The sequence below is a fragment of the Malaclemys terrapin genome, chromosome 7 (assembly GCF_027887155.1).
Source record: "Malaclemys terrapin pileata isolate rMalTer1 chromosome 7, rMalTer1.hap1, whole genome shotgun sequence".
In the NCBI taxonomy this organism is placed as follows: domain Eukaryota; kingdom Metazoa; phylum Chordata; order Testudines; family Emydidae; genus Malaclemys; species Malaclemys terrapin.
Window position 1 is genome coordinate 23,981,698 of NC_071511.1, and position 14,735 is coordinate 23,996,432.

Genomic DNA, 14,735 nt, shown 5'->3' on the forward strand with positions numbered 1-14,735 from the left:
TGTAACAGGCACACACCCGACTAATGAGAGCCTCAGCCATCAAACTGATTGCACATCACACCTCCTTAAACACAGGATTTGTATCAAGAAATCCAATTGGAGGAGAAGTGATGCTTTAAAAAAAATTGTGAAGGTTTCCAAGTTTATTTGTTCTAATTACCCAGCTCATGCCACTGGGGAGGGCTAGGAACTCATCAGGGCAGTTGCACAGCACAACAGTTGTAATTGAATCACTCCAGCCAGTAAGACAAACGCAAAGGGTCATAGACAACAGATAGCTTCCCCTATGCTAGCCCCCAACGCCATTCACTGCTGAGGCACAATGAAAACACACTCATCTGAAGAGATACTGGTCTAATAATGGCCCATTAAATATAATGAAAACTCAAGTGTGTTATCTGTGCCTGTCGCCTGCATTCAGCCTTGGCATGGCTAACCAGGCTCCAGGATAATGAGTTTACAGAGGGAAAGCTAGTTTGATTCTCTCCGATTTACTAAGACCTTTTCTCTCACTGCAGTTACACGGATTACCTGACAGGATTCTCATTCACGCAGAAACTCACTAGCTTAGGGAAACCGCACAGCCACTCACCCTCCTGGCTGGGGTCAGAGAGCCTCTCACCATGGCATCAGAGCTGCAGTGAAACCCCATGCCTCGAATACTTTCTGCTCCTTCACTTCAGTGATCTCCTATTGTATAGAAGGCTCAGACTTTCCCAACCCATCGCTGTTCCCTTCCATTTCCTCCCATGTGGGCAGGTGAATCCACATCAATCCAAATGGCAGCCTCCATCACCCTGATCCTCAGACTGCCCCCACGCAGGTGTCTGGAGTTCCCTATGCAATGTGGGGAACTCTAATGCACCAGGAAGCACCGACGCTGTCTTGGCTGGAGTCCTTGGCACAAGAAGGGGCGGTGTTGAGAAGAGCTTCCTGCACCAGAAGCATCTGCCTCAGCTCAAGTGCTCCAGCTGGGCAGAGGTCCAACAGCTCCAAATATAGGGTGAGAGGAGAGCCTTGAAGCCAGTAGTGTGGGCATCACAACAGCCAGGCAGGGGACCAGGAGCCAATGGGTGAAGTGGCAACGCAATGTATTGATATCCAGAGACATTCCCCACTGTGCTTAGAGCAGGCGTGTAGGGAGGAAAGCCAGTGGCCTTGATAGAGAACAACATGGGGCCAGGGGCTTTGACAGGAGATTCATTGGGGAGCTGCTGGTCCCCTTACTGTCTTCTGCATCAGCTTCTATCTTGTCTAATGAAGCCAGAGCTCAGTAGCACCCAGGCCACAAGTGCATTGGGGAACCGACACTTGGGGGAACCCTCTATTGTGCTGGCAACAGTGCAGGGCATTTCACTGGTGACGCTTCCCCACTGGGCTGAACCAATGTGGGCAACATTAGCACCAAGTCTGGCACTCAGCCAGCTTGGCTGACTCAGGCTGTAGATTTGAGGGTTTACCGGTCAGAGCACCCCAGGCCAGCCTTGGGGCAGACTGACAGTGGTCTCTCTGGGGTTCCTCAAGAATGGCTTGAGGGTAACTGCTCACATTTTATCAGTGCTGGGGGAGGCAGCTGCAGATTTGTCCAACAGCCCCGGGGGAGCTCTGGCTTCAGTTTGGTGGTTCGGGCCCTGTGAGAGTTCAAACAGCGAAGAGCAGGAACATTTTTCTGTGACTGTTTTATTTCCTTCATTCAGCTTCCAAGTCCACAGGACGAGCTTCCTTGCATGTAGTATTTCCAAGGTGCGATAGGGCCATTAACTAAACTTTTATATTGCCATGTTTCTTGATGGCCCATCTGATTTTGATAGCTTCTGGATGGGCAGGGGGATTATTCCCACACCTGGGTTCACAAGTTCAGAGCAAACATTCTCAGTTATAAGGCAAAACTTCTGTATTTTCTTTAGTGTGGAATCCCGACATTACAAGTGAGATTAATGCATGCAGCAATTAACAAGCATTTCATAGAGTCTAAACAATAAATACATTCTAAGACAAATATCTATTTTGAGCAAAACAAAGATACAGGTGAGCTGATCTGGTCTCCAGCTATGAGTTTGTCAGTTCTTAGCTAATGCCTGGAGACTGAGCATGAGCTAGTATCTGGCCTCCCAGCATCACAGACACTTGCAGGCATCAGCAGCCAGAACGCTGGCTCTGCACCAGGAACTGCACCTGTACTCCTTGCTCCCCACAGCTCCATACTTTCTGCCTCTCTTGCTGACTTTCTCCGGACACAGGAGCCACTGCCCACCTCCTGTGGAGCAGGGACCCAATCTGGCAGCCACCACCAGTGGAGTGGGAGCAGGCCTCTTCTCTTCCTGACTTGCTCTGATGCCCAGATCTGCCAGCCCAAGCACATGGCAGGAATCACTGGAGGGCAACTGTCCCCTTACTGAAATAGCGCCCCTGAAGGATACCATTTGAGAAGGAGGGCTCGCAGGTAAGCCCAAGGTTCTGGTAAGTTTTGCCCCAACTCAGAGGGGCTGAAACTGAAAGGAATTACCATGACGCAAGCCTAGAACAATGATCAGAGTACCAGCCAAACGAGTCCTACCTCCAAGGCAACTGTGGCAGGTTTCTCCATAGCAGAGTCAACACATGTCCTTTCTATCACACTATTATAATGAGAACCTCATGATGAGGCTGGAGCAACCCCTCCTCCTCACTTCATTTTTACCTACCCCATGGGAAGGATTGAGGGTTTGCTAACAGGTATATAGCTAGCTTCAACAGCAGAAGCTTGATTCCTTAGTGCTTAATAAAGACAGTTCAAAATCCTCTCTGATGCAGGATGCCAAATGAACCGGAAGCTCTGCTGGCTGGCTGGAAGACTGAAGTTGTGTGTGTTGTAGGATGTGAATCGCAACTCTGAGCAAACCCTTAATCTATCGGAGAGATATTTTGCAGGCTATTGATTGCAATGTGGCTTGCACTGAAGGTGACTGAGACAGGACGGCTTGTTGCTGCTCTCCATTCCATGGCTCTATCTGGTCCTGGCTGGGCAGTCTCGTTTCACTGGAACCTCCTCCCCGACACTGTCCTTCCTACTCGGATCAGAAATGTCCAGAGGCCAGAACAGTTAGCTCTCCCCATTTCTGCCCATCCTTTCATTGAGATGGGGCAGGGGAGTTGGGTTTGGGTTCATGTATTTCCCTGCCTGGGGCTCTGGTGTCTGAAAATCAACTCTTGAATTACAGTAACTCCCCTTTAAAGATTAGCAACCGTATACGGTGCACTAACGTTTAGTGAACACAACCAAGGACAGGGGTTCACATCATTTTGCACTGGCCTTTGCTCAGTCCCCACAATAAGGATACAGCACAGTCTCAGACAGTAACCGAATACAGTAGGCAACAGAAGTGTTCTCAGGCGCTCAGCGTTTAAGACATTTTTATTTCTTTGCGTGTTACATTTACGTTAGTGATTACGAAAATACAGCTCCTTTTTGACATTCAGACATTTTGACAGGGAAAATAGATTTGTTTCTAACGGGGCTATTTGTTAGCCTTGAATGCTCCAACGCTGATTTCATGATCCACTCACCCTCTTTAGGCTGCAGGTCCATCACAAGATCCCTTCCTGGGCTTCACACTCACATCGCACTTGGGGCCCAAGCCCTCACCACACAGACTTCAAGTTTTGCTCATTCATCTGCTAATAAGCAGTTGCCTAAGTATTTCCAGTTTCATTTCTAACGGCATCTACACAAAACGCTGCAAAACTCCAGCAAAGGAGAGCAATCACTTATGCAGTGCCTGTGTATAGCAATAGATATTACAGACCCATGTTAGCTTGTGACCACGTCCGTAACATATAAATAAGAAACAGATTAATCCACTTTGTTAGAGACCTAGAGAAAATACAGCGGGTTCTCCACACTTGTGCATATTCACAAGCAGAGCTATGGACACCAGGCTCAAGCAACCTTCAGGCCACTGGCACATGGAGAGGAGGTACAGCTAGGCAGAACCAATCGCTACTAAGCTCAAGGCAAGAAATCCACAGGCTTTAAGAACAGAGCACCCCATGCCCCTAGCTACAAATACACACCTCTGTGTGACGCACCAGAGGCTGGGAAGACACTAGGAGACAAGCTGCAGGTTTCAGTTAGCAGGACACACTGTGTCTAGGCCAGAGGCCTCTGAAAAGAATAACGTTGCCTGGACAACTGTTACTACTCTGCCGGCACAGTGTGAGAGAATCTCTGATTTAATCATCACTATGTAAAGCAGACTGGAAAAAGCAGTTGCTGGACCAGGCTGTTAGGACCCCGGTTGGTGGGTTGTAACCCAGAGAGCAAGCCAGGGGTCAGGAGGAAGCGAAAGGCTCACCACACACAGTAGTGGAGATGCAGCTAGCTAACCCATTTGCCAGGACTGCAGCATATTTGCACTAGCAGCAGAAAACAAAACAGATGTTACAAAAGCTTCTTCCAAACACTGGCCTACTCCACTTGGTAACTGCAGGGAGAGATGTGTATGGGATAAGGGATCCGCTACGGCAAAGGCTTTTTACTTCGGGACCTCAGAACAACTAAACATCCAAAGCTATCCAGCATCCAGGTTGGTAAGTCCCTCACAAGCTCGGTGTCCCCTCCTGTTAACAATACCCACACAGCTGATGAATGACTTCCTGTCCCAGTCAGAGCATGACACTAGTGCCAATCGTCCTCTTCCATTCAGGGTAACAACTCTCATAAAGGGCCAGACCTCAGGAGTGCCCTTAAAATGCTTTCTGCTGGGGTGTTCTATTGCTGACACTTCTACAGGGCCTGTCTGAACCCTAGGCCTCACCCGGAGGAATAATAAGTATAAGCAGGACTGGTAGGGGATGGGGAGAAGTGTCAACAGGAGACATTTTTGTTCCAAGTGGCTCTCTCAGTCCAATCTGATGGTCAGTTAGCTGGTTCCTGGAGACATTTCTGGGAACTCCTTATACATTTCCCAGATGATCATTTTGTCCATCTGGCACTGCTGCCCCTCCTCTTCCTCAGCCAAAATGCGCTGCAAGGTACCTTGCAGGTCAGAGAGACGGTGCTGATGCTGCAGGTAGGGTGTGGTACGCATGATCGCATGCATTAGAGACAGATACTCCATCCTCAGCTGCAATGGGGGGAGACAGAGCACAATGCAATATTTAAATGAGATAAACAAGTGTTCCAGCTTCCAAAAAGCATTAACACTGGAACAGCTGCTGCGGGTTACCATCAGGAGTGAGATTCCAGCGTAAGCACCTGCTTTTCTGTGGGACTCATTAGTATCTATAGAATCTTGATGCTTTTCCCAGAGCAACTTACAACAGTTACATCAACAGATCCCACTCATCTACTTTTAGGGAGGGGCTAAAGCAAGGAACTCCCTGTCCCTTGCGAGTCCCCAAGAAGGAAGGGACAGCAGCCAGTTACCCCAGGTGGGGAGTGAACCCACCAACTGAAACGTAGAGAAATTATTCTCATAGGTAAGCTCTTCCTATATCTTTCTGTGAGTGGATAGAGGATGGATGGGGCCAATTTTCATGCCTTTTCCCCATTCACACCTGATCCCAGCTCCCTGATCACTGTAGTGGTCCCAAGGGCTGAAATGCCTGATCTGACAGCAATGTGGGGGCTCTGTGAGGGACAGAGAATTGGCAACAACTCCCTAAAAGGAGGCTTCAGTCAAGTACCTGGACTGTGTCATTCCTCCAGCTGCTACAAGGGCAGACTGGGCTTGCCTCACTCTCTGGTCCTGTTGCTGAGGCGTGCCGGCTGGCCTAGAGTTGCCGAGTTAGCAATGGGCCGTGGAACTCCCAGGAGTCCCTGTGTGTTGCTTGGCCTAAGGCCAGCTCTGCCAAGCAGGCAGAGGACAGGAAAGAAAAGGGATCCAGAAATCACTGATTACTCTATTCCAGAGCACCCATTACTCATCTGGGCTATTCTGCTTCACTGCTAGAACCCGCCTCCTCTCCTCCCCACCATGGCTTGGGTAGCAAGAGGCCTTCTCTTCCATTGCACTGGAAAACTCCCTTCCTTCCCAGATCCCAGCCCCAGTCCCTCTGGCTCAGCACCTTATCTCCAGGGGAGAGATCGGCAATCTGCCGCACCGTTATGTCAATCATCACCATCATGTCTGTGTGGTAGAAGATGTTTGCGGTATCCTTGCTGGCAAAGATGTCCTGAAGGAACTTCAGCACCGAATGCGGCGGCTGAGGCTGGTGCTTGAAGATACAAACCGGATCATCTGGGGGCCAAGCCGGAGAAGGGATGAAGGCAGGTTGTCATAGAAAAAAAGTCTGTGTTAAAATCTATAGTCAACATTTGTTCAAGTTCTCTAGCCACCTTCTTTGGATTGAATCTCTGCACCAGGACAGAGCCAGGACTCGAGTGCCATGTGCCTTGCTGAGGATGTTTGTCCTGACCTAAGACAGCTACTCCAAAGCACTAGTTCAGACACTACACCATGCCCGGTAGCTGTGAATGCTGGGAGAGCACCGGCAAATGCAGTGCCTAATTCCGGGCTGCATAACTGGGATGACGGCTCTGCAGGGCACTGAGCTGAGACCAAACTCATATCTTAGTCTAAGTATTAATCGTTATTTGTGTTTCACCAACACATCACAGGGAAAGCTCATTACTTCAGCACCACCCAGCACCCCTCAGAACTTGCTGGCCTCCCTGAGCAGCTACACTCATTTTCTTCTCCCTGGTTTATTAATTTTGGTGCAAAACTCCCTCAACAGCCCCTGAGTCCAGCCAATCTTGTATCTGAAATGAGCTTTCACCATGGAGACCAGCCTAATAACCTACTCAGAAGCAAGAAAATAATAAACGCCTCCAGGTTTAAATAGGCCACCAGCATCTCCACTCTCTTCAGAGCAAAATATTCACACACATCCCAGAGAGGCTTCTGAAGTACACTGGCCCCTCTCCTCTGCCTGGAGTCTCCCCAGAAGATTATTGCTACCAAAGGGTCTCAACTCCTGCTGGTTTTTTGCAGCCGCTCAGGGTGAGGTGGTAACATTAGGTGATCGGGCAGTGAAAGAGTTAAGTAAAGGCTTTGGAAGGAAGTCAGGTGGACAGCACGGAGGCTGTATGCAGTCTGACTGATGTTGTCCAAAGACCATGATTTACAACCCTGAAAAGAACTGAAGCCAGAGAAAAGAACTACAAGTATCACAGACACAGGACGGGTTATTTAACAGCATGTCAACAAAATAAAGCTAATACCAGTGCTCCAGAAGGTATTAAAAAGCACAACGCAGTGGCAGATAAACAGGTAGAAATACTTGACATTGTGCTGACTGGGAGCTGAGCTTTATGGGTTTCTAATGATCTGCTTTACAAATACAGTGGATTTAACACTATACTGGAGCTGGCGAATCAGGTGGGTGATTTGAAAAGGGAAAGTGTACCTGTAAGCAATGTTCTCTGAGGACAGTATTCCCTCTAGACCCTCCACCTGGGGCACCTGCTCCCCAGCATGGACAATCAGGGGAGTGATTCAGAGCTTGACAGACAAGAAAGGCAGGCAGATCACAGAACGCTATCTCAGGAGGGGCATGAAGACAAGGGAAAAACTGGCTTCCATTCTCCAGAGGAGATAACACTGCTGTGCTGCAAGTAGGCTCAGCAGAGGTCAATTGTTATAGTTTTCTAATTGTGAAGAATTTTTACTGATTCTTATTTTTAAGATTTTTTCCCTAATTTAAACTATATTTATTTCGGTGGTTGTGGGGGGTAGGGCTGGGGTTAGGGAGGTGCTGACAGCTGGGCTGCAGGGGGCTCCCTGTGTGGCTGAGAGGCTCAAGACACCGGGGAGGCTGTGGTCATCCTGGCTCAGCAGAGGGCTCCCTGCGTGGCCGCAGGGCTGGTGACACCCAATCCCTGCAGACACAAGGTGTGGGGAAGGCTGGCGTTCTGGACCAGTGGAGCAGGGACTCCCAGCCAGGACTGCAAGGAGAAGGATGAGCCCTTGGCTCCCGGGGAGGCAATCCCACTGCTGAATAGCTCCTGCTGGGGAATGCTCCTGCACTCCTGGCTGGTGATGAGTGAGTGGGGCCGGGGACAGCTGATCTCTGCAGCACGCCCACTTGTAACCAATTGATTCTTTTAGTCGATTTCAGCATTGGCTGAAATAGACTCTTACCTACAGTTCTCGATTAAAACCGAATCCTACCAAGCCTAGCCTAGCCATTCCCACAAAAGGCTGCACTAATCTCAGCCCATGGGGATCGGCTTGCAAGAGAACATCAGTCCACCTGCCGTTATTAGTTACTTAGCAGATGTCATCAGCAGGGCTTTATTTCAGACAGTTTCTTCCTCAGGAATGCAGCCCTGTCCACCTCACACTGAGACTTGTATGAGAGCAGCAAATCTTAGTGAAGCGGTGAGCTCATCTGCCAGCCGCCCCCTCTAACTCTCTGACCTCTCAATGATATCAGCCTCATCTCTCTAGCTCTGTGTTGCCATTAACCTTTCCCACCTGCTGGGAATGTAATAAAGTTGCAGAGACACTCACCTCCCCTGTTCAGTAGCAACAGCACCTTTTCCGTGAAGGTCTTGACGTTGGAGTGCTTGCTCACCGTAGTCATGATCACATTGTGTTCTGGAACTAAGAGATGAAACAGGCTCACTAGCAATGACAGATCTCTTTGCAACACATTTCAGGTTGTCTTAAGTGAGCGGCAAAGGAAAAGAAACAAAATTCTAAGCCTGTCGTCATGCCACTGACATGGGAATCTTTGGGGTGTCACAATCATTGCTGTGCTCAGAATGAGAACATCAGAGGGTTGGACAGAAAATCTCCTCCAAATTTATTGCATAAATACTGGAATTTCACTTTCTATTTGCACCTGGTGAACTCCCATCCAGGGGATCAGAGCAGCCTTTGGAATACTCTGCAAGGCTTTATGCTCTGAAACATCACTTCCATTCTGTTTTAGATCCAACACTTGAAGCCAGAGGACCCACCCACCCCACAATAGGATCTCCTTCACTTTGTCAGGTCAGCAATACCTTGGTGGACCGTCACCTCTGCAGACCTCAAAAGTAAATAAGGGCTGGGCATATACTTGTATAACACTCCCCGAAGGAAAACCCAGGTGCTGATGAAGTGTACCACACTAATGACCTCAAAGCCTCAGCACGGTGCAAGAGGGGTTCTGTGAGGCAGAAAATGCCATCTTTTGTATGAGATGACAAACAGATTAGAGGAAGATCTAATTTTTGCAAGAATAGATGGGTTAATCCTAGCGTCCTGGCCAAATTCTTACTTGAGTTATATTGCCTCCCTAAGGTTTCGTTTGAATACAGATTTATTCATCTCCTCCTGCTCTGAACTGTTGGGTGGAACATTGCCAAAGTGTTTCTGTGGTGGGGATAGGGATCCTGGTCTATATTGTTTAATTTGTAAAGTACTTCAGGATCCTTCAGGTTGAAAGGAATAATCTATTAAAAGATCCTAAGAAAGCTTTAACTATCTCTGCATTAGTGAAGTGCTAATATTCTGATAGAGGGTCCTGTGGCACCTTTAAGACTAACAGAAGTATTGGGAGCATAAGCTTTCGTGGGTAAGAACCTCACTTCTTCTGACTTGCATCTGAAGAAGTGAGGTTCTTACCCACGAAAGCTTATGCTCCCAATACTTCTGTTAGTCTTAAAGGTGCCACAGGACCCTCTGTTGCTTTTTACAGATTCAGACTAACACGGCTACCCCTCTGATATTCTGATAGATTCTGAAGGCTTGGGAATAAAAGTTCAACCTACTAATAAGGAGCCTGAACATCATTTAGCAAGTTCTCGGAATACGAAAACACGTCACTCTGCTCTCAGCTTCTCGCTACACCCCAGGTGGGCAATAATCCCCCAGAAATGCACCGCCCGTTAAGTGTTATTGCCTAATTACAGAAGCCAGCAAACGCACTGGGTAACAGTAAGAAAGGATAATGAATGAAAGCAACCAAGAGAGCATACTTAATCAGTGTCTGTGCGATAAACTTCCATATGAAATTAGAAACAAAATCACAACTACCTGAATGTTAACGAAAGGGAATACAAAATAATGGGTGAGCTATTGGCCATGTCCTTGCTGCTTCAGCCTTCCCTCGCCATGAAACCAAGGATAAAGGCATTGTACAGAACAACAGCAAGGAAACAACAAGACAATTACAACATAGCAACAGGAGATCTTGCATATTCAGGATTAACAAGCAGAATCCAAGCCTAGGCCCTAATATTACACTTCCATCTTCTAAATGATTACTGACTCCAAAACTCTTGCAAACAGCAGCAGCTGGGAGAGGTTAAGCTTCTTTCCACAAGACTAGATCTTTTGCCTATTAGTAAGGAGCTCAACATGGTAGGCATGATGAGGGATCAAGAAATCCAGGAGAAAGTGATGCCTAGCAGAATATGTTTATGAGACTGACCCTAATGCATCTACGTTTAATGAGATTCAGGAGGCACAGCCAGGGATAAGTAGCAGCTCTGCCAATCACCTGAAGGAGAGAGATTAGTAGTTGTGCAATTATATTGATACGTGCTCACTAAAATAGTTAGATGTTCCTGTGAAGTTAACCCACGCAAGTGCACGGCACGATATAAAATCCCACCAAAATAACTGACTGAAAGAGTGGAGGGAATCATGTGGGCCCAGATGGCTTGGCCTGCCCCAAGAGGTTAATTGGTTTTGACAAGCTGTCATTCACTTAGAATGGTATTTTCACCTGGAATCCCAGGTGGGGTTGTATTTGCTGACTCAGTCCTGGCCAGAGAATGGAGGAGTCAGGGTCTCTCTCACTCTCACACTTTCTTTCCTTGGTGGGTGATTAAAATCACCCTCTGCCCCCAAAGGCATTCTCTCTCTAGGTCCTTGCTCAGTGCCTACAACAGAAGGCTTGGAGGACTAGAAGAGGGAATAAAGAAGAGACGGGAGCTTGGCAAGTTAGCACAGTGCAGCCTGGAGGTCAAGAAACTTTCCCTCCTGTAGACCACCAGAATCCTGTGAAAGGGAGGAAAAGTAGTGTCACTGACCTGGAATGTGGAGATTAAAGGCCAGAAGGACATTAACAAACAGGTCAGGCAGTTGCTCTGTGGTATCTGAGGGCAGCCCCTCTTCAATCACATCCAACAAGAACTGGACAAACTGTGAGTTGAGGTGCTCTGTACATGAGGAGAAAAGGGCTTTCAGTATCTGGTGCTGATCAAACATGCTACCTTCCCTGATGCAAGACATCTGCTTCTTTTACACTTGTGAGCATAAATCAGCTGCAATTTCAGCCACCCAGGAGGTAATGCCCAGGTTACTAGATGGCCAGCTGTGGGGTCTTTTGGTAGGAGATGTGAATGGCTCAGAAAAAAACTATGCCCATTTCACAGCAGTGCTAGGAGCAGGGCACCCGATGAGCAGTTTTGCTGAGTAAATGCATTCCCAAATTTCTATTCTAGCTACTGTTCCAGCAGCAAACCAACCAACGAACATAAGCATTACGGGCAAGAAGAGATTTATATTCTTGCCCAGTAGTTTAGTCTATTTAAAATTAATCCAAATCATTAGTAGTAATTCATTTTAGCCTAGCTATTAGGAAAGTGCTGCAGCCCATGCAAACAAGGCCACCTGCAGGAAATAATCACCAGGTTATACTAGGAGAGGAATACATATTTCTGCAAGCTTTGAGAGATTCATTCTGTGCTCCCCATTTCACTGGCTTCAGAGATTGTGCATCTTTATCATGGAGTCTAGTGAACTGGCTAAGGAGACTCCTACACAAACCTCTCCAACAGCAGCTACGTCTCTCAGGGATGTGGAGAGTCCCTCCTGTTATTCTAGTGTACGTCTACACTGAAGCGCTGCCGCAGCTGTGCCACTGGAGTGTTTCAAGGGCAGACAAGCCCTTAGGCTTCTTGGCAACGTTGGGACAACAACTCTCCTAGGTTGTGCTGGTGCAAAATTGGGAGAGGGAATAGAGAAGGTGTAGGGGGCATCTTTTTCTCTCCTCCCATGCATGCGGCAGGGAGAATCCCCCTCTAGCACTCTGGAGAGCTTTTGGCCACCAGGAACCTCCCCAAGATGTCTAGGCAGTAGATTTCCCTCTCCTCTATGCACTCAGTTCTTACCATAGTGGTGATATGGCAGCGGCTCTCCCATGGAGAATATCATAGCCAGCACCAGTGCAGAGTAGCACATCTTTTGATGGTCTGCAAGATAAAACCATAGATCCAGCCATTAATACTCCCAAGTGTCTGCCCTCTGGTTTGAGGTGATAAGTAATTTAATACATATAGGAAGGTAGGCAACTACCCTCTCCCTTTTAAAGAGGGATCTCAGCTGTGAGGCTTAGAAAAGACTTCCAGCCAATTAATGACGGCAAGGCAGAGGGGCATTTCAGGACAGCTGGCATGCTGCAATACAAACAAACACCTGTATCTAACATTACATGTATTTGACTGTATCCCTCTCTCTACACTCTTCACATATTATTAGTCATATTCCACTGTACGCTCTTTGGGACCAGGACCATGTCTTCCTATGTGTTTGAGAACACCCAGTACAATAAGCCTTGATCCTAATGGGGGCCTGTGAGCACTGCAATGATAAATACATTAATTGGTAGCACAGGATAGACTCAGGAAATCTAGATTCAGTTGCCATATTTAATTTCCCAACACCTATTCTTAAAAAAAAAAAAAAAAAAAAAACCCACAACAAGCAGCATTTGAGAGGATTTTTTGTTCCCTGCAGCTCTGTCAATGCACCTCACACTTGATTTACACCATCTCCTATTAGTCTAATCCTGTACTTTCCCTCACAAGCACACACCTAGCTTTGCCAAGACACCTCTCTTCTGACATATACTGTGCCTGCTAGTCTAATCTTGGACTTCTTGTGAATATGAGGTCCAGTACCAATCACATGTTAACCACTAACACAGATGGCATCTCAACATCTGAACCCGCAAGAAAGAGCAGTTACAGACAAAAAGTTCATGAAAGGGGGCCAGGGTTAAAAAGAGGAAACCCATTTTCATCTGTGACCCCAGGTAGGGTTTGAACACACGTCTGTAGAGAAGACAGGCCAGTTCCGCAACGCATGTCAGAATCCAGTCCCTCATGTTTTTTACACAGAGTTTGGAAAATACAGAGAGAGAGAGAGAGAGAGAGAGTGAGTGTGTGTGTGTGTGGGGGGGGGGGGATTGGGGGGAGGGGCAGAGGAGTTTGATGGGCTGAAGTTTCCTTTGATACATATTATTTTTATAGAAATTGCACAACTCATCCAGCTTTGGAGGACACACCCCTGAACTACACCAACACAACAGCTAAGTGCTCCAGTGGAAAGGAAAGAGGCAAAAGAAGCAGGGTGGGAATGAACATGGTAGACATATGTTTTCAATCAATTTGGGGATCATAATGAATGTTCTTGGTTTTTCCTTCTTTCTTAAGAGGCTCCTAATAAACATGACAGGTGAATAATTAAAATCTCCTCTGTGCCGTCCCTGGACACCTCCAACAATTTATGTAATAACTGGAACCAGAAAAGCACCCATGCTTCTAGCCATCTTTAAATACTTCCTGCTTCAATGGTTAATATGTCATAGCTAGGTTTCTTTGCTACTGTGTCTGCATTCTTCCATTTTCAATGGATCAGCTCTGGCTAAGTTTGTTTAAAGTCACCTGAGACTGCGGCACACAATGCTCAAGACTCCAGGTGTGCATTCTGCTGGCTTTCCAGGATACACTTGTCTCATGCATCAATCTGTCCCACAACCTGCTAGTCTAGCACAATTTGCACTGGCAGTAGCTGTACGTGAATGCTCCACAGAATCACAACCACTGCCTTTCCTGAATCTTAATTAGCTGGTGTGCTTCAGTAGGGGTTTATAGAAGAACCATACAACAGTGCATATGTCACAATGAAATACAGTATATATCCCCTCAATTCCATCTGGAAGATTTTAGGAAGTGGAGCATTAATGTTTGTGCTGTGCTTTGGAAGTGCGGAGTGCTAGATAAAGGCTAAATACTATGTTCAGTTACATCTACCTGATAGTGATTGGGCCACTTATACATATGATATAAATAAAACCTAGGTGTGGGTTTTTTTTGTGTTTTTTTTTTTAAAGTTGAACAGAAAGGTACTTTTTATGCCTTGAAAATGTAGATTTGATAAAAGTTTTCCGTCCAACATATATTTTCATAATGATGCCATATTTACTACAAGAGGCACTCTGTCTCTAATTCATTGCCAGAGCACCTCACCCAATCCCCCATCCTGCCAGATCTGAATATACCATCTGCGAAGGGTCTTGTGCCATACAGAGTTTGTTCTTGCATGTACAGACTACAATTCTATCACTGTGGTATCTTACTGCTACGGAATTGACTGAAACCTGGTGATCATTATTGAGTGCAGAAGCTGTATCATGAGAAGAAGGTGCCAAAGAACCATATAAAGTCTAATGTTCCTGAAAAGCAATCTATACTAATGGTCTCTTACACACAGACTGAGGGAATCCAGTTGAAGTGTGGAGTCAAACAAACACACACCATCACACATAAGCTGCTTGTCCAGAACTCTTCAGATTGTAAACTCCCTGGGCAGAGATGGTGTCTAGGTCAATGACGCTTAACCAAAAATATTACAGCATTATTAAGATTAAGAGATTACTGGATAGAGGTCTATAGATTGAATGGCTGAGAAGGTAAACCAGGCACTCCTAGTTAGTCTCATAATACAAAAATGAGGGACACTCAATGACAT

The 14,735-nt window shown here is 46.8% G+C and overlaps 1 protein-coding gene across 1 annotated transcript in view; it reads right to left on the minus strand.

Annotated features, from left to right (window-relative positions):
* Positions 1-3,376: 3,376 nt before the first annotated feature.
* The window catches only part of NCKIPSD (NCK interacting protein with SH3 domain), a 93,190-nt gene continuing 81,831 nt past the window's right edge, over positions 3,377-14,735 (minus strand). The window contains exons 9-13 of the mRNA XM_054035604.1: positions 12,095-12,175; positions 11,012-11,140; positions 8,499-8,591; positions 6,049-6,221; positions 3,377-5,105 (exon numbers count right to left, since the gene is read on the minus strand). Coding sequence (XP_053891579.1) covers positions 4,902-5,105; positions 6,049-6,221; positions 8,499-8,591; positions 11,012-11,140; positions 12,095-12,175 — 680 coding nt within the window. The 3' untranslated portion in view covers positions 3,377-4,901. The remainder of the gene's footprint in view (positions 5,106-6,048; positions 6,222-8,498; positions 8,592-11,011; positions 11,141-12,094; positions 12,176-14,735) is intronic.